General features: G+C 32.3%; 2 protein-coding genes across 2 annotated transcripts; both read right to left on the reverse strand.

Annotated features, from left to right (window-relative positions):
- Positions 1-88: 88 nt before the first annotated feature.
- Positions 89-12,626, reverse strand: LOC132558446 (cytochrome P450 4F6-like). The gene is made up of 13 exons (XM_060223018.1): positions 12,594-12,626; positions 11,340-11,499; positions 10,524-10,722; positions 7,588-7,715; positions 7,085-7,209; positions 6,721-6,783; positions 6,409-6,535; positions 5,466-5,601; positions 5,169-5,292; positions 4,143-4,338; positions 1,408-1,490; positions 1,066-1,131; positions 89-751 (listed from the first exon to the last, which is right to left on the reverse strand). Exons 2-13 carry the CDS (start codon positions 11,493-11,495, stop codon positions 649-651), a joined length of 1,506 nt encoding a protein of 501 aa, XP_060079001.1. The 5' UTR covers positions 11,496-11,499; positions 12,594-12,626; the 3' UTR covers positions 89-648.
- A 3,333-nt stretch (positions 12,627-15,959) lies between these two features.
- Positions 15,960-23,385, reverse strand: LOC132558462 (cytochrome P450 4F6-like). The gene is made up of 13 exons (XM_060223039.1): positions 23,348-23,385; positions 21,367-21,526; positions 20,677-20,875; positions 19,965-20,092; positions 19,552-19,676; positions 19,211-19,273; positions 18,860-18,986; positions 18,195-18,330; positions 17,907-18,030; positions 17,072-17,267; positions 16,622-16,704; positions 16,423-16,488; positions 15,960-16,228 (listed from the first exon to the last, which is right to left on the reverse strand). The coding sequence occupies exons 2-13, from the start codon at positions 21,520-21,522 to the stop codon at positions 16,126-16,128; spliced, it is 1,506 nt and encodes a 501-aa protein (XP_060079022.1). The 5' UTR covers positions 21,523-21,526; positions 23,348-23,385; the 3' UTR covers positions 15,960-16,125.
- Positions 23,386-24,060: the final 675 nt, after the last annotated feature.

Below are 24,060 nucleotides of genomic sequence, written 5' to 3' on the forward strand. Positions count from 1 at the left end.
TAGTCTTGTTTGTAATATCAGTACATGCTTTCTTGAAACAAATACGAGAGAGGTTTTCAAAAGCATTTTTTTTCTTTTTAATCCCTGCTACTGCACCTTATAATACAAAAAACCTACGCGCTCTTTATCTACATTAATTTCCTTTAAAGTTTCCTTTACTTTTCAAATGAACACACAAAAATGCATAAATCAACTGCGCCTCCCTGCCATAATACATGAAAAATGCGTTAAACTCTTTGTACAGGGCTAGTACAAGTGAAATTAAATTAAGAAAACATGTAGCAGTTTTGAGTTTGCATTTGCTTATCTATCGTCAAACATCCTTCGAGATTTTAGCATAATTTCTATTTCTTTTGAATAATTCATGCTTTCACAGGAATTCTTCATAATGAGTACATTGTATATAAAACTGTATCCTACCATTCTTCAGAAGCTGTCTTTTGTGGTATCTAAAATGTTAGAAGAAAATTTATTTTTTGTCCATTCAATTGCAGAAATCCTCCTTTCAATATATTTTCTTTCTTTACATTTGAAACTTCTCCTAAATGGGCATTTAAAGATCTGTGTAATAAAACGTTTAATTTGAGTCCAAGTAAACAAACTTATTTTCAATAAATGATTTCCATGGAAACCTATATACAAAGTTAGTTATGTTCTCTCCTGAAAACGGACTTTGATACCGTCTCTGGCTTGAATTATAAGCAGTGGTACAGGAACGACTTCGTGATTTTCCTCTATTACGATCCTGAACCTGAAAACAACCATAAACTGATACTATCATACAGGCTCAATCAACATTTGCATGACTGCTTCACGAGTGTTTCAAGCAGAAGAACGATAGTAGAATTATGAAAAATACAGTTGCTTTGGATGAGAGGATCAAATATATCAGCTAATGTTACACTTGGCCTTTAACCTCAATTAAATTTTGGCTTGAATATAAACGTATTTTACAATGACTGTTTGACTACAAATTGCTAATATCAACATATCTCATAAATTCGTGACCTCGCAAAATTGTGGAGGGATGCAACCTTACACACATACAAACACATATTTACGAACCTCTTAAGTATCCTTGCAAGTAGCACTTTCTGTTCGTTTGTCGAAAAGTTTTTTCCGATGCAATTCCTGAAATGAATTACAAAAAAATATCGTAGATATATATTATTCCTTTATTGAAAACTACTGATATTCATGAAATAAATATTGGTGATATTATACATATTCAAGAGCTCTCTCCCATCCCCCACTACAACCCCCACCCCCACTCCCCCATCCCCCCACCCCTACCCCCACACCCTGCTGCTTCTTTTTATAAACGGATCTAATAGCATCATCTGTAGCCACAGATAATTATTAAAAATCATTTCAAACTGTGGACAGACAAAACCCAAACTAACAAACCTTAGTCCAGCTGAAAATGGTAGGTAGGCATAAGGATGTCTTTTTTCTGTATTTTCTGTAAGAAACCTTTCTGGGCGAAATTCCTGCAAAGTAAAGATAAATCTATAAAAATGTGAAAATATTATACAATCTGATAACAATAAGCAGGATGAGCAAAGTATGTATGTTCACATATTCACGGAGCTAGGAATCTGTGTATACTTACAAAAACCCTTGGCAATATTAAATACATGTAAAAACTTCACGTTTTGTTTTCATTACGATACAATATTCCGCGTGTTTTATTAGTAAACTCAACGTATGAGCGAAAATAAACGTTTGCGTGCTATTGGTGTCCTAGAGACTCTACTGCCTTAGAATAACGTGCCAGGGCAGTTAGGGGTCCCCTTAATACGATACATGATTCGAGTGGGCGCTTTCAGAAGATGAACACAATATGAGATCGCTCAGGAACAGAACTTCTGCGTGTGACGTCACTTGACCGCTCGCAGTATTTCATAAGTAAGGTCGATTGTTTTATTAACTGTGTCATTATTCAGGTAATGCATTGTTCAGAAAGATGTGGTACATAATGTTACTTATTGTTTTTACGTCAGAATTTATAATTTAAAAGTCGAAATACCGAATTTTCCATCATTACATAATGCACGTGTTTCAACACCAGAGGTAACAGATGGAAAGTTATACATATTGCGTTAACACTAGGAAACATACTGTCATAATGTTGCTATCAACACAATATAGGCTTCTTCGTCATAACATATTTATCCGCCAAAAGGTGTTTGAAAACAGACAGTAATAACAGGTTATATTACAATATATAGTAATAACAGGTTATACTACGTACATAGTAGTAACAGGTTAAACTACAATTCATAGTAATAACAGGTTATACTACAATAAATAGTAATAACAGGTTATACTACGTACATAGTAATAACAGGTTATACTACAATACATAGTAATAACAGGTTATACTACAATACATAGTAATAACAGGTTATAATACTGTACATAGTAATAACAGGTTATACTACAATACATAGTAATAACAGGTTATACTATTGTACATAGTAATAACAGGTTATACTACAATTCATAGTAATAACAGGTTATACTACAGTACATAGTAATAACAGGTTATACTACAATACATAGTAATAACAGGTTATACTACAATACAAAGTAATAACAGGTTATACAATGCAAAGTAGTAACAGGTTATACTACAATGCAAAGTAATAACAGGTTATACTATTGTACATAGTAATAACAGGTTATACTACAATACATAGTAATAACAGGTTATACTACAGTACATAGTAATAACAAGTTATACTACTGTACATAGTAATAACAGGTTATACTACAATACATAGTAATAACAGGTTATAATACTGTACATAGTAATAACAGGTTATACTACTGTACTTGGTAATAACAGGTTATACTAAAATACATAGTAATAACAGGTTATAATACTGTACATAGTAATAACAGGTTATACTACAGTACATAGTAATAATAGGTTATACTACAATACAAAGTAATAACAGGTTATACTACAATACATAGTAATAACAGGTTAAACTATTGTAGGTTATACTAACATAGTAATAATAGGTTATACTACAATACAAAGTAATAACAGGTTACAATACATAGTAATAACAGGTTAAACTATTGTACATAGTTATAACAGGTTATACTATTGTACATAGTAATAACAGGTTATAATACTGTACATAGTAATAACAGGTTATACTACAATACATAGTAATAACAGGTTATACTATTAACAGGTACATAGTAAAGGTTATAAGTAATAACAGGTTATACTACAATACATAGTAATAACAGGTTATACTACAATACATAGTAATAACAGGTTATACTATACAAAGTAATAACAGGTTATACATAGTAATAACAGGTTATACTACAATGCAAAGTTAATAACAGGTTATACTACAATACATAGTAATAACAGGTTATACTATTGTACATAGTAATAACAGGTTATACTACAACATAGTAATAAAAGGTTATACTGTACATAGTAATAACAGGTTATACTACAATACATAGTAATAACAGGTTATTATACAAAGTAATAACAGGTTATACAATGCAAAGTAATAGTAATAACAGGTTATACATAGTAATAACAATACAATACATAGTAATAACAGGTTATACTACTGTACATAGTAATAACAGGTTATACATAGTAATAACATATTGTACATAGTAATAACAGGTTATACTACTAAAATACATAGTAATAACAGGTTATAATACTGTACATAGTAATAACAGGTTATACTACAGTACATAGTAATAATAGGTTATACTACAATACAAAGTAATAACAGGTTATACTACAATACATAGTAACAGGTTATACTATTGTACATAGTAATAACAGGTTATACTACAATACATAGTAATAACAGGTTATAATACTGTACATAGTAATAACAGGTTATACTACAATACATAGTAATAACAGGTTATACTATTGTACATAGTAATAACAGGTTATACTACTGTACATAGTAATAACAGGTTATACTACAATACATAGTAATAACAGGTTATACTACAATACATAGTAATAACAGGTTATAATACAGTACATAGTAATAGCATTTTCACCTTTCAAGGTAGTTATCATTGAAGTCATCATACATGATATCTCTGTGTAATTGATTGTTGTTTTCCATTACACTTACTTTGGGGTTAGGGAAAACATCAGGCCGAAGATGAATAGCAAGAAAGTTGACAACAATCATACTTCCAGCAGGAAGAGTAACGCCTTCTATTTCCAAGTCCTCTGTAAGTAATCGAGTAGTTGAACCAGCTGGTGGGTACAGCCTTAATGTTTCCTTTAAAAACATTGACATCTTTGGTAATTTTCCGAGGTCGTCCCTTAAATGATGATGAAGACATGCTCATGTGTCACCTTATCATTTAACATATGTTTGACGTATATTTCAACCATGGATGGTGCAAATTGATTTGAAAAGTTACTATGCATTTCATATCTTTCACTTAAAATAACATTTATAAATTGTATGACGTCATGAATACCTGTATCAAATATATCTTTTACAGCGCAGCTTCAATGAGCAGGGTTGATAAACGATCATAAGGATTTTCGTAAATATATCCTTTGAATAATTACAAAAGCTGAAAGTTGATGTCGCGCCACTCTTGGCTTGTTTCTTTGATTTGAGCTTAACATAAAATTATCATGTTGGTCAGTACTTTGCTCAAAAAAGTTATACTGACAAAAAAAATAAAATATTAAATGCATTTATTTCGAAAGTATCAAAATTCCCTATGATCAGAACATGAAGCAAGTTTTTTTAAGTATAATTCATTTTGGTGTGGTGATCTAGAGCATATTTCACACCTTAACAGCCTGTGGCGTCGGTAGAGTAGATATGGTTACAGATGCTAATAAACAATTATCAAAAATTATTTATCTCTAAAGTGGAAATTTTTTAGACTAAATACTCGAAGACAAATTTGTGTTACAATTTTCACTATACGGGACGATTTGATGAATTTCGATTAATTGACAAGAAAGGAGAAAATTTCAGATTAAAGGAATGCAAGTTTCGGCACATTTTCCTGTATAATAAATGTATGTAAAAAAACTCAGTATGAGCATATTACTTTTCCGCTTCTTTGATAGATTAAAGGAACTGAAGTTTTTATTGATTTTACTATTTTTCCAAATATATTATATTTACCATTCTATATTTGTTCGGTCTCCTGTGACGTCACAAACTTCCTGATAAAGTTTTTCTTGTTCCTCTGGATATTTTCCCATGTTGTATATGGCCCATCCCAGAACCGCTTTAGTAGTGTCATGCCCTGGGTGGAAACATAGAAACTTGAGAATCTGAAAGTTTTCATTCTGTTTCATCATTGCTTCGATATTTTGTCTTTGGTGTTTCGTTTTTCCGGACTTAAAATTATTGCAGTTACTACAAGGATGAACTCATTTGGTTGTTAAGTTCGTTACGTGTTAAAAAGACGATAATTACCTGCAAACATAAAAGTGTTTACTTCGTCACGGATTTCTTGGTCCGTTAGTCCGGATCCGGATTCATCTTTCGCCGACAATATAATATCAAGAAAATCCAACTTCTTTTTCTTTTGAAGTAACGACGGGTCATCTACCTGATAATGTAACCAGATGCCATTTTCAGCGCATATATTTGTAAATATAAAGTACTATATGGAATTAACTCTTTATTCTGTTCTATTATATATTATATTTCAGGTTCACGAAGGATACAGGTTGACAAAGTCTTATTTTAAAAAAAGTTTCGTGAATGCCTATGTGATAGTATTTGAAAATGGTCTATCGCATTGTGTCAAATGAACTTCGATTTCGAAGCTATTCAGCATGCCTGTTGTAAGTAATCCGGTTCTCATTTTTTTTTAGAATTAGACATTACTGCGATTGGCCTCAATTTATATAGCAGAAGTTGCTGATAACGCAGAAGCTAATTTGCCTTTTACACCCTTAGTCAAATCGAAAATATTTACTTAAATTCATGTTATGCTGTTGTTTTAAAGATTATTTGCGTTTGACTAACATGCCAATATTTTAATTTTCATCTTGTGACAAATCCAAATTGTCTATTCCTAACTATGGCGATTGTTTTAAGCATCATGTGGATGATCGATATTCTGTTTTATGCATTTAATTTTTTCATATTTTATATTTATATTTCAAACATAACTTCACGGTCATAGAAAATCTCCTCAGATTACGTCGATGGTCTCATCTTAATTATCAAATCTAATCATAAAGGTATTGATTGATCGATCGATCGAACGATTGATTAATTGATTGGTTGATTAATTAATTGATTGATTGATTGGTTGGCAAATAGTATTGACCTAATATTGATATTTTCAAAGCGATCATAAGAATAACAATCTCCTATGAAGGTTAAACAGATATACTTAAAAACGTACTATTTCCTTTTTCCTTTTCGCGATTATTTCGTCGGCAAATCTATGCATATAATTGACGTGTTTCATGTACTCCTTGCCGTTGTTTGACATCATGTACACATTCCACCATAGAAAGTGCCACGGCTTCCTGTAATTAAGGACAGTGATTTAAAATGACTAGACGTAGAATGATGCACTGCTTCCCAACACGAATATTAATATGAAATATCGGAGAGATTTAATTAAGAATCGTTATCATTACCAGATCACTTTGATATGACATATTTTATAGTTGTTATTGGGGTGAACCCTATGTCGCTGTATATATCTTACTTGATTCTTTCCATGGTAAGTCTCGACATCTCATGAACGGCTTCAATGTAAGGATGCTTTTCCCTTCATAAACACGTTAAAATGTATCAATCATAGAATTAAAACGAACATCTAATCTCCAGAAATTTGTATTAATACTTTCCTATAACAAATTTGAGTTCAAAATTCAGGATAAACAAACAACACGAACTGGGAATCCTTCTTGGGAAAATCATAAATCATACAAGCCATGAGAATTCTTATAGATTCACATCACAAATTTTCAGAGATACTCCTAGTAAATTAATTAATAGAGGAAATGGGAACACGTTTCTAATTCAATTTCAATTGATGATTTTTCGTAATTTATCAAAAATATATTTACCGTTTCTGAATTTTTCCATCATACGAAAGCGAGCACCGCAATATAACATCTAGCGTTACCTGGTTTAATGTATCCATGATGTCCATGCTGTGTGGACTTTCTGCCATTTTTTCTGCCAGTTTGTCCTATTGAAAAAAAAAATGTACATGTTTTGATAGATAGAGTATATTGAATTATGTCTATAACAAAATACATCTCACAAGTAGGGCTAATCGTTGGGTATATTTCAAGAACGCACATCACGTGTGAAGCTACCAAAACATCAGTCACAATATTGAAACTTTGAAACAGTGTGTAATATTTAAGTTTTTCTTAGTGTGTGAACTAATAAAAACATCTTCTTCTGAACACATTCGTTGTTAACATCGACATTTTCAGTGGGACGTTTAGTAACCTAAATTGTACTCCATTGATTGCACCGAGTCTTGCTTTGTCCAAATCGAAAATAGCAACAAACCAGAAGTTGCTAGAAAGAAAACTACTGTAAATATTACCCAACATACCAATAAAATGTCGGCAGCTTCATTATATACGTTCACATAGGGCCGCAAAACATCGAAATGAAAAGCAGGTGTGAGCAATTTCCGGTTCCGTTCCCATTTCTCGCCATTGCTGACAACTAAACCGTCACCTTCGAAAGAAAGTTTTCGATTTAAGTGTTGTTTTGGATAGTCATTGATTGATCATAACATAATTTTACAATTTTATTCTTTTTGATAAGATAAGTACATGGCTTATTTGTCCTTAAAAAAACAAATCGACCGTGGACTGAAATTCGAGGTTGATATCCATCGACATCAAAATGTTATAAGTTTTACGTTAAATATCATACAAGTAAAGTGTCATTTAAATTAATGAACTCATATAGAAAAAATCTGTTTTTCTTTAAATCACTTTGAAATATTTCGGTCAGTAATTGAGTGTGAAATGCGAGGTGTTGTAAAATCTAAGTTGAATTTGTAATTGAGTTGGAAGTTTATTTCGCTGGTTTCTCACTGGTCAAGGAGTACGTGAGGTGTCCGATTCCTTGACCTAATCTCTCTCTCTCTCTCTCTCTGTTTCTCTTTTGCTAACCTGTCTGTAAGTATAACAAACTTGTCAGATGCCTTGGCCTGACCACTCTTTACCCAATGTGCCAGGAAGCCATGGATATTTGCTTAAGATTTTGACCGGTAAATTATCAGATACCTTGTGAAATGTTTCTTGTGCTCATATGGTTATTAACTTATTACTTTTAGCTGGACAACATTGGTCAGATCTTAAAGAAGCTCCGTTACATTCTTGTCATATCTAATGACCACTATGTTACATTCTTGTCATATCTAATGGCTACTATGTTACATTCTTGTCATATCTAATGGCCACTATGTTACATTCTTGTCATATCTAATGGCCACTACGTTACATTCTTGTCGTATCTAATGGCCACTACGTTACATTCTTGTCGTATTTAATGGCCACTACGCTACATTCTTGTCGTATCTAATGGCTACTATGTTACATTCTTGTCGTATCTACTGGCTACTATGTTACATTCTTGTCGTATCTAATGGCCACTATGTTACATTCTTGTCGTATCTAATGGCCACTATGTTACATTCTTGTCGTATCTAATGGCCACTATGTTACATTCTTGTCGTATCTAATGGCCACTACGTTACATTCTTGTCGTATCTAATGGCCACTACGTTACATTCTTGTCATATCTAATGGCTACTGTGTTACATTCTTGTCATATCTAATGGCCACTACGCTACATTCTTGTCATATCTAATGGCTACTATGTTACATTCTTGTCATATCTAATGGCCACTACGTTACATTCTTGTCATATCTAATGGCTACTATGTTACATTCTTGTCATATCTAATGGCTACTATGTTACATTCTTGTCATATCTAATGGCTACTATGTTACATTCTTGTCATATCTAATGGCTACTATGTTACATTCTTGTCATATCTAATGGCCACTACGTTACATTCTTGTCATATCTAATGGCCACTATGTTACATTCTTGTCGTATCTAATGGCTACTATGTTACATTCTTGTCGTATCTAATGGCCACTATGTTACATTCTTGTCATATCTAATGGCTACTATGTTACATTCTTGTCATATCTAATGGCCACTACGCTACATTCTTCTCATATCTAATGGCCACTATGTTACATTCTTGTCATATCTAATGGCTACTATGTTACATTCTTGTCATATCTAATGGCCACTACGTTACATTCTTGTCATATCTAATGGCCACTATGTTACATTCTTGTCATATCTAATGGCTACTATGTTACATTCTTGTCGTATCTAATGGCCACTATGTTACATTCTTGTCACATCTAATGGCCACTGTGTTACATTCTTGTCGTATCTAATGGCCACTATGTTACATTCTTGTCGTATCTAATGGCCACTATGTTACATTCTTGTCGTATCTAATGGCCACTATGTTACATTCTTGTCGTATCTAATGGCCACTATGTTACATTCTTGTCATATCTAATGGCCACTATGTTACATTCTTGTCGTATCTAATGGCCACTATGTTACATTCTTGTCGTATCTAATGGCCACTATGTTACATTCTTGTCGTATCTAATGGCCACTATGTTACATTCTTGTCGTATCTAATGGCCACTATGTTACATTCTTGTCGTATCTAATGGCCACTACGTTACATTCTTGTCGTATCTAATGGCCACTACGTTACATTCTTGTCATATCTAATGGCTACTATGTTACATTCTTGTCATATCTAATGGCCACTACGCTACATTCTTGTCATATCTAATGGCTACTATGTTACATTCTTGTCATATCTAATGGCCACTACGTTACATTTTTGTCATATCTAATGGCTACTATGTTACATTCTTGTCATATCTAATGGCCACTACGCTACATTCTTGTCATATCTAATGGCTACTATGTTACATTCTTGTCATATCTAATGGCTACTATGTTACATTCTTGTCATATCTAATGGCCACTACGTTACATTCTTGTCATATCTAATGGCTACTATGTTACATTCTTGTCGTATCTAATGGCTACTATGTTACATTCTTGTCGTATCTAATGGCCACTACGCTACATTCTTGTCATATCTAATGGCTACTATGTTACATTCTTGTCATATCTAATGGCCACTATGTTATATTATCTGAGAAAAACAAAATATGTATGTAGTAGTGAGATAGATTAGAGTCAAAGCAATTGTATGATTTCAAGTCAACTATCTTAAGACGTCACGATAACATTGTCAAACATGGAATGTTTAAACGTGGAAATGTTAGTACGGTTTGTCGTGAAGAAGGACGCAAAGAAGAGAAATTATAATATGATTTTTTTAAAAATATATATTACGGATGCTAGAATCTAGATAAAGTGGAAGAGCGTGGAGGAATAGGATGCGTTTTGAAATCAGCTCACCTAGAAATGGCGTGAAGAGGCTATATGGCTCGCCTCTGTCCTTTGGTTTTGGTTCTGATGACCGGAGTATTATAGCGGCAGTGTCTGGATGTATGGCTTGTACATTCGGTATAACGGATATCCATTCAATGGTCATTTTTCCTGTGGCGTTTTCCATTAGTGAAGCCATCCGGTCAATGATTGATTCCGACAAACTGAACTGAAACAAAGATGATAAGACCCTAAACGTGAAACGTATTTATTTACCTCAGATTTGTGTGATATTTGAGATATTTATACTTTGTGGGAATTTTTACTGGTGAAATTGGACTTAAAAGACACCTCTTCACTGCACTAAAGATTTTGATATTTTCTTCTTCTATTACAATATTGGGACCCTTTCTAAGTTATTAACATTAAAGATTGTTAACCAACAACAAAATTATTTAACTCCCACATTAGTAACCCAATGCCGTTCCTCATCTAGGGTCAATGGTTATCAAGTGTTGACATCAGGTGTGTATGTTAGTACCCAAAGTTCTGAAAGTTCAAACCTTTGGTCAATACACTTAGCCCCAAGGTAGCTAAGTACAAGTAACCTAGGTCCGTAAGTTGAATATTTTGGGCCTTATTTTTAGGGATCCATACAGTCATCATAGATTCATTCTGAGCTCTTAGCAATAAGTAAGACCATGCTTATATAACTTGTGTCCCTAAAAATAACTGGAATAAAAATAACCGATTTACTACATTATGGTACAAGGGAACGGGGAACCTCTTACGGCCTTTATCAACAATCGTTGATAGGCTTCTGTCAATACGCACAATTTAACTTACAAATTTAAGATGTCCCCAAAACCAATGATATTTCCTCAATGGTTTGAATGGCTTGATCAGTTTGCAGAACTTATAATATCTCCAAAGGACTGGGACGATCGTCCAGAGGCCATAGCCGACCACAAGGGAGAAGATAACCTCCATCAAGCCTGCCATGGTCCTGAAGTATATAAAAAAACACAAGTAGATAGTTCTTTCCAGTACAAATCTAAAACTAGATACAACAAAGACATGTTAGCTGTATACAATGGATGTGGTCGATAAATTTCTTGTTTTAAAATACTACACGTCATCAAAATATTTGAATGTGTGTGAAAGACTTTGCAAGTCTTGATGGCCTGTTTTAATCATCTCTTCAACACATTTAGCCTTGTATATAAACAAAAACAAGTCAAGCAACAGAGGGGCACATTTAAACAAATATCTTATTACGTGGGGCGTTCTTGAATCGGAATTGAAATGTGACAAGGTTGAATAAGAAGAAATAGATTTCATGGAAAAAGATCAACCTTTTTCTCTGTTAACTTGCATGGACATGGGAAAAGAAAAAAATGGAGGCTGGATGATTGATGCGACGATAGCGACGAAGTTGTTGTGTTAGATCAGGTGAACATCGTAATGCATGTCAATATTACACCGCTATTGATGTTATACTATTGTACGTTATCAAAAAATACACAAACAATGAAATAACCTTTTTGTTGAACTAATACAAATTGTGGCTTATTGTGCATATACCTTGGCTGAACTGATATAAATGTTGATATTGTGGCTTATTATATATAAACCTTGTGATATGTATTCGGTGTTTGTTATTTGTTGATAATGAATTCAAACATCTTCTGTATACTCAAAATCTCACGATATGTATCAGTCGTAATTTGCAAGGTAAGTCATATGACTATCTTCATCAAATTTTCTATGTTTATATCGATATCAAATTTATCAATCACATAAGAACCTATTTGGAATTCTGAAAACGGATATCTGTTTTCTTTGTTTGACGGTCATATCAGATAGTCTCTGTTGAGTATCAAACGATTCACTATAGCTAATATTTGACAGTCTAGTTATCGTTAACAGTGAACAGGAAGTGTATACAGACGCCTGGGTCAAGGTAGTCTTCTTATGCAGCATGGCATTTATGTAAACATAGCCGATGTGTGAAATTAGTTTATGTGTAAAAGCATAAACGATTCTGCTGTAAGCAAAACGTAATGGTCTTTTGTACAGTGTTGTGATATTGGTACTTACCCTGTCTGTGCTCTTTAAGACGAATTCAGACGGAACGTGTAGTCTGTAGAAAAACTCTCGGTGATAATTGATGTGCCCTATATTTAGCTGCGATGAATTGAGGCCGCCAATGGGGATTAAAGCGAAACAAATTGAGTGAATACTAAAATTTCTATTCTTTCCTGTATGTTCGGAACCTAATAACAATTACTTTGAAACAAGTTTAAAAGGACACGTAGCTGTATTAGACAGTAGCAGAATACGCTGTTTTTATAATAACGTCTGAAGTTTGTAATTGGCTCTTCAGAAATATAAGCTAAAAATATCAACTCTCCATGTCAATTTAGCGCTTTCATAAACAACAAAAATGAGTAAAGGAAAAAATATAGAGATTAAATGCATTGCATTTCATTATGAAACGTTCTGAATAAAAATCACAATATCAATAAAGTAATGAAGAATAAAAATCGCGAGTTTGAGAATATTAACCAATAAGAATTTGAATGTAAAATAACAATATCAAATAAATAAATCAATAAATGATTAATTTTATACCCTTGATCACAAAATGTTAATTGATCTTGGAAATATATTAAATTAGGACTAAGTACGAAGAAATATTTACACATAAGCCCATGAAAAAGAAAAGGAAAAATATTTTAAGAATGACCATGTGTTCCGGAAGGGTTATCATTCTCTGTTTTATTGATCGGCACCCGCTGTTAGTGCATCAGACTTCAAGAAAAGAAAATATTCCTCCATTGAAACTATAGTTATGGGAAGGTTTCGATTGACTTCTGGTTAAAAATAGTATTGACGTTAAGAACATACATTGTCTAAATGCCTGCTTAATATAATATGTGTTTTAGACGTTATTACATCGTAACCGGATAGTGATGCAAGAAAAATAATTTTATTCATTGAACACACGAAAACAACATAATTTTTCAATAATTTTGTAAACAAGATACAGAATCTCATAAGTTGAACAGTCAGTAAAATTAATCATCCGGTCCTGTTTTTAATCACCATTTCTAACATCGGCGATTTACAACAACATGTTGGTATCATTACTGATATATCTCTACAACTTATTAGTATTCTTAGAAAATTGATAGGAAAGGCCTTCAACAAATGGAATACAAATGAACAAAACAGCAATTGAATGTATGAAAACGAACGTAACACGAGTGTATGAAGCTTGAGGAATAAGAAATAATATGTCATTAGACCCACTAGCCCTGACTCGCTCTGTATAGAAAAACTGATTGAAATACTGTCAAACAGAAGACGTAAACATAAAGTAATTCAGTTACGCAAAATCTTTAAGAGATTAACACCTATCGACCTAACAAATATACTTCCTGATCGAACCATTAAAATGCATGACCATGCCAGTCACAAAATATCGTTTATCTACTACCTAGACGAACAATTTGTTCGTTCCTTTCACCACAAACTTGTATTGTTTGCCTATTGTCACGAAAAGAAATTCTCCGATTTCATTCTCAAAACTACACTGAAATTAAATGTTCCTTCGTATTACAATTTTGATAAATGAAAAGGACATATCTATTACGTTGGACTACGTTCAAATTTGTAGCGCTCTTCGAGACCAGTTTTACATGTATAACACAATGCATTACCTACAGTGTCCTTCGCCATCAATATATCACACTTCAAATAGATATGGATACTTTCTTTGTGACGATACAAATCGTACAGAAGCAGAAAATAACGCGTTCATGCAGATTTTTTTGTAAACTATATACCCTAAATTATTGTAATTAAATTGTGCTAGATAACATGTATTGTCGTTCATTATTAACATAGGGCTGGTTGATTTTTGAGGTACATGTTGGCAATTTCAATTCCGAAATATTTTGAGTGATCATGAAGAAGGATTAACGTAGTACATGGAGAAAAAGGGGGAAAAAAATAAAAATCCAGTGTGGTCTGTGCCACTTCGTCACAGTCACCACAATTTTACAATATAGTGCATGTCGGATTATATTGATCTTTGATAATTACAGGGTCCTGTTCTGTCTCATGATGGTCTATGTAAAACTTTGAATTTCCATTAGCTGTACAAACGTACATGTTTTATTACAAATAAATATATATTTATATATACAAACAAAATCCTTATGATTTATTGAATTAGTTGTATGTATAAATGACTAATCAAAAAAATATATTGGGTTAACCAAATATGTTCAATTAATTATCACACATATATCTTTACCACGGTCCAATTCACTCGAATAGTGGCACGGTTCAGAAAACACACATGTACTCGACGCTTCTCTAAAATTATCTGATGTATGAAAATTGCGAAATTTATAGAATTATGGGGCTGCTTCACCTCCTTGTCTTGATTTTTTGCTTTTCTTTTGATCACTTTGGACTTTGCTTAGTCAGCTCCAAGGCTTCAAAAATTTATCATCTCTGACGAGTTCTAGAAGGACAAAATAGCTGCATGGTGCAGTTTAATTCAGTGTTTGGCTCTACTAGATCTCACACTAAATTATGAAAAAGTCTGATCACGTGTATGTCTTTTGTATATCTTTGTGGCCTATAACTGAAAATAGTTTAAAATTATTAATAAATGTTCAGTTATTATTTCATCCTGTTTGTTTTTTTTCTAGTTTTTAATTATTCGATATCATAAACATCTTGTCTGCTTTCGCGTATCGTTGGCTATTACTTTATGCATTTATTGGTATAAAATACTTATATTGGATTTGCGTTTTAGTTGTATGTTAATTCTAATTTTCCTTTAGTGAATTTTTCATTTATGGATAGCAACATGACTTGCATTGCCAACATATGGTGTTCCTATGTCGATTCGATATTCAAGCGATTGATCCTAATATCACGATTTTTGTTCAAGATGTCTGAAACTGACAAACTCAAAATACATGGTTTGTAGAAATACAAGTTAATGAAGCTAAACGGAAAATTTTACGATCGTCATGATGGTATCATAGAGAAATATTCTATTTTTTCTGTGACATGAAACTAGGCGTATTTGATTCTCGTTATTTTACCTGTTGTTTCCATTGTTGTATACCGTATTCTCATTTAAAACGAGACATTATTCGATTTAACAAGATTTACATGAAAATTAATAAATAAATTGTAAATTATTACATTGACAATAGACAGGGCACGCTAGCTTACGCAATTCATGAAGGGAATACAGCACTAAGAACTTGATGTCACATGAACTTGGAGTCAAGACATCGTCAGGATTTGATATTTCCAAGTATTTGTCTTTTCCCCCTTTAAACATCATTTGCATCCTTTTGTCAGGATGTATCCAGCTTAGGCAAAATCACGATTTACTTTTCTTCTGGATTGGCATTTATTGGCATTTCAGTTATGTCTTAAATATTCAAAATTGTTTATCTGTCTATTTCATACATTATTGTAAGCTGATAATACAAAGCAAAAAGTAACCTAAATGTCTTTGCTAGATAAAGTAACAGCTGGTAAGTAGCCCAAGGCAGAGAATAGATGTCAAAAAGTAGAGCTCTTTGTCAAAATACAATTATCGTCTCTCCTCAAAACGGACTTTGATTCCGTCTCTGGACTGGACTATGAACAATGGTATAGGGACGACCTCGTGATCATCATCCAACACTATTTTAAACCTGAAAAAAAGCATCAGATTATCATACACATATTTAATTTCTCTTTGAATGAATAGCGGTTCTGTAGATAAAAGTATTTTTTTTCAGAATCAAAGTAGGTGGGTGGAATTTTGTAATATAGAATGGAAACGGAATTGAATGTAGTTGGACAGAAGTGAAATTACGTTATATTAAAAATTTGTGGACATATTTACCTTTTTAGAATTCTACCCAGTATTACTTTCTGTTCGTTTGTCGAGAAGTTTTTTCCGATGCAATTCCTGCAAAAACCAATAAGTCATGAATAAATATATTACGTAACTTTCCTGCACAGACAACGTTTATTTATAAGTATATAAGTGTAGAAGTCAACAAAGCGAAAACAAAGTATTCTTCTCACGAATGTAAACAAACCTTGGTCCGGCTGAGAAAGGAATGTAAGCATAAGGGTGTCTGTTTTCTGTATTTTCTGGTAAAAATCGTTCTGGGCGAAATTCCTGAAAAAAAAGAAACTTCTCTTCAAGAATATTTGTACAGTTATAAACAGTTATGAACGTAATTTTTGCTACAAGTAAAAAAACAGATTTATTAAAGAAAGCGAGAGAATTTTCAACTAATTCAATTGAACAAATTCAAATAATCAACTACTTCGAACATTAAATGTAATTTAATTGTTCGTTAATCTCTACAAAAAAGCCAAAAGGCTTTTGATTCTTTGGAATCTGAAACATTGATAAAGAATTGTGTCAATATGCTGGAATCTTTATTTCGAACGGGTCAAAAAGGGGTTAAATTGTCTCGAACAGTGTTACCTCTATAATGTTAAAATTAAACTCATATTATATATAGAATAATCACACTTACTCTTGGGTTAGGGAAAACATCAGGCCGATAGTGAATAGCATAAATGTTGACAAAAATTAAACTTCCGATTGGAAGCGTCACTCCCTCAATTTCCAGTGGCTCTGTCAGAGAACGATTAGTTGAAGCTGCCGGTGGATACATCCTCAAAGTCTCCTTCAAAAACATCGACATCTTTGGTAATTTACCGAGATCTTCCCTACAACAAAATTCAAGACTGTTGTATTTAAATATCTTATATAGAAAGATCTGTTCAATACATCAGCTTGTAGGTAATAAACCAAAACTATGAAAAAGTTTGAAGATAAAAAAATCAAGACACTTTTTCTAGCAAATATCCATTAAAGACTGTACGTTAAAGCAAGGAGAATGTATAAGTTGCATGATTTTGTTCAGATCCGAGTCATCATTATTTTTTAGATATTTCAATTTTTGCAATCAGTTAAAAACTGTTCCTAGTAATCCTAATAACATTTGTTGATAGCAAATTTACTTTCAGTAAGATTTCTTTTTCGTGAAGAAAATACCGAAAGTCAAATTATATCTCACTCGCAAAATGCCAAGACACATTACACGTACACCAAAGTTTAAATCTTGGCAGCTTTTATTAAAAATATATTTGGGAACCTAAAAACAGAATTAGGAATTTTGGTATATTGATGACTACATATATATACATATACAGGAATAAAAAATGCAAAAAAAACACACTCACTCTTTCTCTCTCAATTTATCTAATAACGAAATCGCACAGCAGTATCACAGAAGCGTTATTGATGATTCTACAGAGACAGATCATTGATTAAAACGAGTAAGGGGCTAAAATGTAATGTTTTACCCTTCTATATTTGTCCGGTCTCCTGTGACGTCACAAACTTCCTGATAAAGCTTTTCTTGTTCCTCTGGATATTTTCCCATGTTGTATATGGCCCATCCCAGAACTGCTTTAGTAGTGTCATGCCCTGGGTGAAGAAACGATGAAGAAAAAATGAAAACTTATCACTTGTAATATTGTAATACAGATATTTCGATAAATAGTTTTTTTTATCAAAAATAAAAATGACATAATTTCGTGTGGACGTAAAATCATTTTAATTACGAAAAAAATTATAAGTTGATTGCGAACCTGCAAACATAAAAGTGTTGACCTCGTCTCGGATTTCTTCGTCCGTTAGTCCTGATCCGGATTCATCTCTAGCTGTTATTATGATATCAAGAAAATCCAACTTTCGTTTTTTCTGGAGTACCGACGGGTCATCTGCCTGTTAATAAAAACACTAATTGAAATGTTTATTTGCATGTGTTCTTCATATCTATTCATGCGATTCCAATTGGTTTTTTTTTTTAAAGATAAATTCACTTTTTCAATTATCAACGCTATAGTTCTACCAAATGACTTACTGAATTGTGTATCACTAATTATGCTAACGGGTTTCATTAGGATTTGAGTCACATATTGGTAACATTCTTGTTTCAAATTTACAAATAAACAACCTATGTGAATGTTTTCATTCCCGATATCTAATTTTGTCCGATAGAAAAATAAGGCGTTAAAATAAACTTCGATATTCTAAATAAGACAGATAAAAGATATGATCATAATTCAATTGTAAATCTATTTTGTATTAACAACCATTTTAGATTTAAAGAGAAATGAGCAATTGCATTGGCAATATATTGAATAAAATAGTATTTTAGAGATATCATTACTTTAACGATAACTTGTAATGGTAAAATAAACATATGTACAGTAGATTACATAATGAAACATAACATTTGCTATAATCTTACTATTTCTTTTCTCCTTTTCGCGATTATTTCGTCGGCAAAGCTATGCATGTACTTGACATGCTTCATATACTCTTTGCCGTCGTTTGACATCATGTACAGCTTCCACCATAGAAAGTACCACGGCTTCCTGTCATTAAGAATAAGAATGAGATAAAGAAAATATGTAAATATTGAATATATGATATTTTGCAGTCATTATGTATATATATACATATAAATGTTATTTATTATTTACTCATGCTCCGTTGAATATGTTCAAGCAAAATGCCTGATTGTTGTAAGAGAGTGATATGCATGTTCATAATTTGAATCATAATTTAAAATATATAGTGGAATGAGAAACACGCAAACCTGATTCGCTCCATGGTAAGTCTAGATATCTCATGTACAGCTTCAATGTAGGAATGTTTTTCTCTGAACAAAAGCAATTAATTTTAAACTTGATTTAAATTCAAAATTTCAAAATCATGACAAAATATAATGTATACGTGCAGAAATATGGTTCTCACAGAACAACAATAAATGATTTGAGAAATTTTTTTTATCGGAAACAGGAATTTTCGCTAAAGGAAAATGAAATTATAACATTCTATGACACTCGAATTTCTCTAATGCTTTGAAAAATTAGTGAAAAACTTTTGATTTTTTATGTCTGTCTAAAGATTTCTTTATTGTTTCAGAAGCATACTCACTCTTTCTGAATATCACCATCATAGGACAGCGAGCACCGAAGTATAATATCTAGAGTTACTAGGTTTAATGAATCCATGATGTCTATGCTGTTCGGACTCTCAGACATATGTTTTGCATATTTGTCCTTAAGGGAAAGGAAGAAAAAAAGTTGTTAACATATCTAATCTTGTTTTTATTGAATCCCAAATTTAAGCATTTTTCATCACCGACGAATCCTATAAAGACGAAACATTGCTGTTTAATTTATTATTTGATTCTTATCTAAATTTGTAACAAAATATGCTATTCATTCGTGTATCTTAAGCACAATCTTAGGATATAATTTATTTTGTGTTGCATTTTCTCTTGGTCAGCATATAGACGAATATTGTACAGGAAAAACAAACATTTAACAAATTAAAAATCAACATACCAATAAAATATCTGCAGCTTCATTGTATATATTCACATAGGGGCGCAATACATCGAAATGAAACGCAGGTGTGAGCAACCTCCGGTTTCGTTCCCATTTTGAACCACTGCTAACAATTAAGCCATCACCTTTAACGAGAGAAGTTTGTGTTTGTAACAATATTGTGTCGCTGGTTGTACAACCTTTGAAAGAAATACATCCAAAGTATAATACGGATATGTTTTGAAAATGCTCTACTACGACCAGCTATAAAAGAATCAAAACAATGATTTTTTTTAAAAGTTATATGGTACAATGCAAAGGCAGATAAATCAGAAAGTCAAATAGAATCAATTGAATTTAGTCATATGTATCTAGTGATATGTAAAAAGAAAAGCAGACAATCCCAAATGTATGTATAAATTCTAACATGATCTCTTAATCGAGCTTTTCACCGCGCAAATGAATATGAAATAAACCATCGACATCTTTATTCCAGAAACCACTCATGTAATATATTACATTTAGAGAAGTGATGTCATCAAATCTCAAAAACAACTAAGCCAACCAAGCAAATGTTTTCGTAACTTCATCCTCTCCTTCCAAAAAGACGGGGTATTTTATCTCATTTCATAATTTTTTAGAGTCGTAAACTTATTACAAACATAGAAACATATTCAAATTAAAAAGTGCAGGAATGATGAATTATACACGTATTACCCAGTAACCTTACCTAGAAATGGTGTAAAGAGACTGTATGGCTCGCCTTCGCCCTTTGGTTTTGGTTCCGATAACTTAAGGACGATAGCGGCAGTATCCGGATGTATAGCCTGCACTTGCGGTATAAGCGAGAGCCATTCCACTGTCATTTTGCCTTTGGCTGTCTCCATCATTGAAGCAAAAATTTCTATAAGGGATTTCGTAAAGTCCATCTGAAACAACAAGCAGTGCTTAACGACGAAACAATTATCGACCGCTGATTTGTACGTTAGAGTAATCAAGATTTTTGTGTGAAGATATGATATCAAGTTTCGAAAATAAATTCAATTTCTTAATCTCACACTATGTGTATAAAAATTTCTTTTATCAATCTTAGTGAAAATGTGATAAATGACTTCCCTCATCATCATGTGAATTTCATTCATTTTTTTCTAAATACATGAGCATTTAATGCTAATTGTTAAGGAAACTTATATTATCATTGATATGTACAATTCCATGTCGGTTTTTACATTTTGAACTGGCTAGACACAACTTCTAACACTGACACTGAGGCTTTTCTGAATGGTATAACATCATCTACATCTACTATAATCCTGTCATTAGTATATATTTGGCTGAAAACAACCATTTATTAAACTTATCTCATATACAGTTGTTAAATATAAATGTTTCTATGTCAATGTGAACAAGTTATACTTACAGTTTTAAGGTGTCCCCAAAACCAGTGAGTTTCTCTCAAAATCCCAAATGGTTTTATCAGTTGACAGTATTTGTAATACCGCCATACAGCTGGGACAATAATCCAAATTCCATAACCGACCACTAAGGCAACAACAATCTCAATCAAACCTGCCATTGTTCTGAAAATAGGTATTAATTAATTTCTACTATATCATTGGAGAGTAAAAAAATCAATAAAGACAAAATCCTTCTGTAATATTTCCAGTTTGCCCGGTATTATCGCCACTATGCAAGCTGATAAAATGACAGAAAAGAAGTGTCATGTAAGTGAATAAATGACACCCAGCATTTTACTATGATATCTCCTTAATTATGTGGCTAGTGCATCTCCCTATTTAGATTTTGACCTTTCTTTTATTTACTTTACACTTTCCATAGTCACCTCCTAGGCTTCAAAATGTATGCCCTTCACTTGTGTGTCTTTTATATAATCTCCCACTGAGATCACTATGACGACTTTTGTGATATTGATAACAAATCCTTGAATATCGATTAAGCTTCGACATATATATACCACAGGTTGCTAGTTTTGGAATGTTGCTCCTCAGAAATGGAAAATTAACAATAGGGAAATTAAAATTATCACTCTTATCATTCAGTTTGATGGATAGCTCTCCAAGCTGGTTTCATTGTTTAAAAGATTGATGTAGAAGAGTCTATCATGTCGTTGATTTCCAATTCAGCTGGGTATATTTGATGGACAGAGTAAATGCTTGTTGTTCTGCTATTTTAAGAAAAGATATAGTTAATATATCTGAAAGTGGAATTGAGAGTCAATGTCAATTTTCTCATGATTTATTGTTATCTGTATTGCTTAATGCATAAACATTTTAATTGTTGTTTCCACTTACACCAATCATACCATTTGCTTTCACCTGCATTATGTCATAGTTGATTTTAGAGTGTTGTAATATACAGACACACTTTCCCTACAAATAAATTACGAATAAACCCGACGTACTCCTTTAAAATTGTGTTTGCTTACTACCAAGAAATCAATGTACTTCCTAATGTTCACGTATGTGACAAGGTTAAACTAACCCTACCAACACGATGAACACGTTTGTATACAATTCACCCTATTCAATTGAATTAGAGCGAAAACATTTCTTGAATGAAAATAAGATTATTTCTGGTTTCTGGTGTGGATAGAAGGATAGCAAGTTAAGTGAGAGTCGAGTGAATAAGTCAAGCCTGAATCTTTCTTTACTGTATGAAAACGATGTGTTCGTAACAACACATGACACCTTGAATGATTCGATCAGCTGTGTAACACACCACAGGACAACTCTCCTTCATACATTAATATTTGCATTATAGTATTCTAAACATATTGTGTTTTTTCATATTCTTATTATTCTTAATGAAACTTATTATGTAAACTGCCAATATTGTCAAATTCATTTCCACGTTGTTTTTGTTTTTTTGTTGTTGTTTTTTTCACAATCGATATTTCTAGCAACTGCAGATTTATCGCTTTACGGGGTTTGGAGAACGGATATTTACCAATGAGAACATTCAGCATTACACCTCTGGCCTCGTCTGTCAATACAGTAATATGCTAATGTATTAGCATAACATAAACTAGGCCAGAACTTGATATATCACCCTACTGAATATAAGCTGTATATGCTTCAGACTTTTTATGCTACTTTCGTTTTGGCATATTTTATTTGTTTCATACATTAAATTATTCATGTTTTAAATTTCATTCCTTACCGTAATGAGTATCTCAAACGGCTTAGTAATGTCACTGATATGAAACATAGAATGGAAGGTCAATAAAAAAGGCCACTGAAAACATTGACAACTGTGTTATGTGTGGTACATGTAAACAAAGACTACACATATCTACACATATCTGTTATTTACATTTAAAACCGTTTATAAAGTGTTATGTGATATTGTTTAAACTGCTGATCATGCTATTTAATACTCACCTGTCTTGTCTGTTGGATATAACATCCAAGTGTTTATCCGTAGAATGATACTGGGTACGGTAGTATTCGTCCTATTTTTATATTTGATAAGCTGGGGTCCCAAAAGGGGTTTCCAATAGCATTTCTTTAACTTGTGTATTTAGTGTTTGCCATGGCATGTTATATCATGCAGTTTTGCTGATTTTGTCATTATCATTAATGATTGAAATTGTTATTTTTTCTTGTAACATTTCTTATCCTATAAATGTATATAAGAAGTATGAAAATCTATCTTGTGATTCAAGTTTGATATAATCTACATCATGAGCTGTCTGATTTAACTTCTCTGTTGTTACATCAATTTTTTCAGGATGTAAATGATATTTAATGAACGGCGGCGATTTAAAATATTACGCTTTACCAATATAATGCATAATGTTTAAAACGTAAATGAATCAATATAAATTCCGTTATTAATATCCGGTAATTCTGATGACATACTGCAGCTTGTTTTGTTGTATAATGTTATAATATGTATGAATATATATGAACATATGCATGTTTTGCATATTGGTATATATTTCTATATTATTTGAGGTTATATAAAACAGCAGTAATGATGTTTTAAGAATATCAATAGACGCTGTATTGTAAAAATAAAGTTGGCAAATGCAAGAATACATTAGTTACTCTGAGTGTTATATGAATAGAAAAATTCATGGTTATGCAAATCA

The sequence above is a fragment of the Ylistrum balloti genome, unplaced genomic scaffold (assembly GCF_031769215.1).
Source record: "Ylistrum balloti isolate Yb309-2 unplaced genomic scaffold, AGI_CSIRO_Ybal_v1 Utg370790, whole genome shotgun sequence".
NCBI classification, from domain to species: Eukaryota; Metazoa; Mollusca; class Bivalvia; order Pectinida; family Pectinidae; genus Ylistrum; species Ylistrum balloti.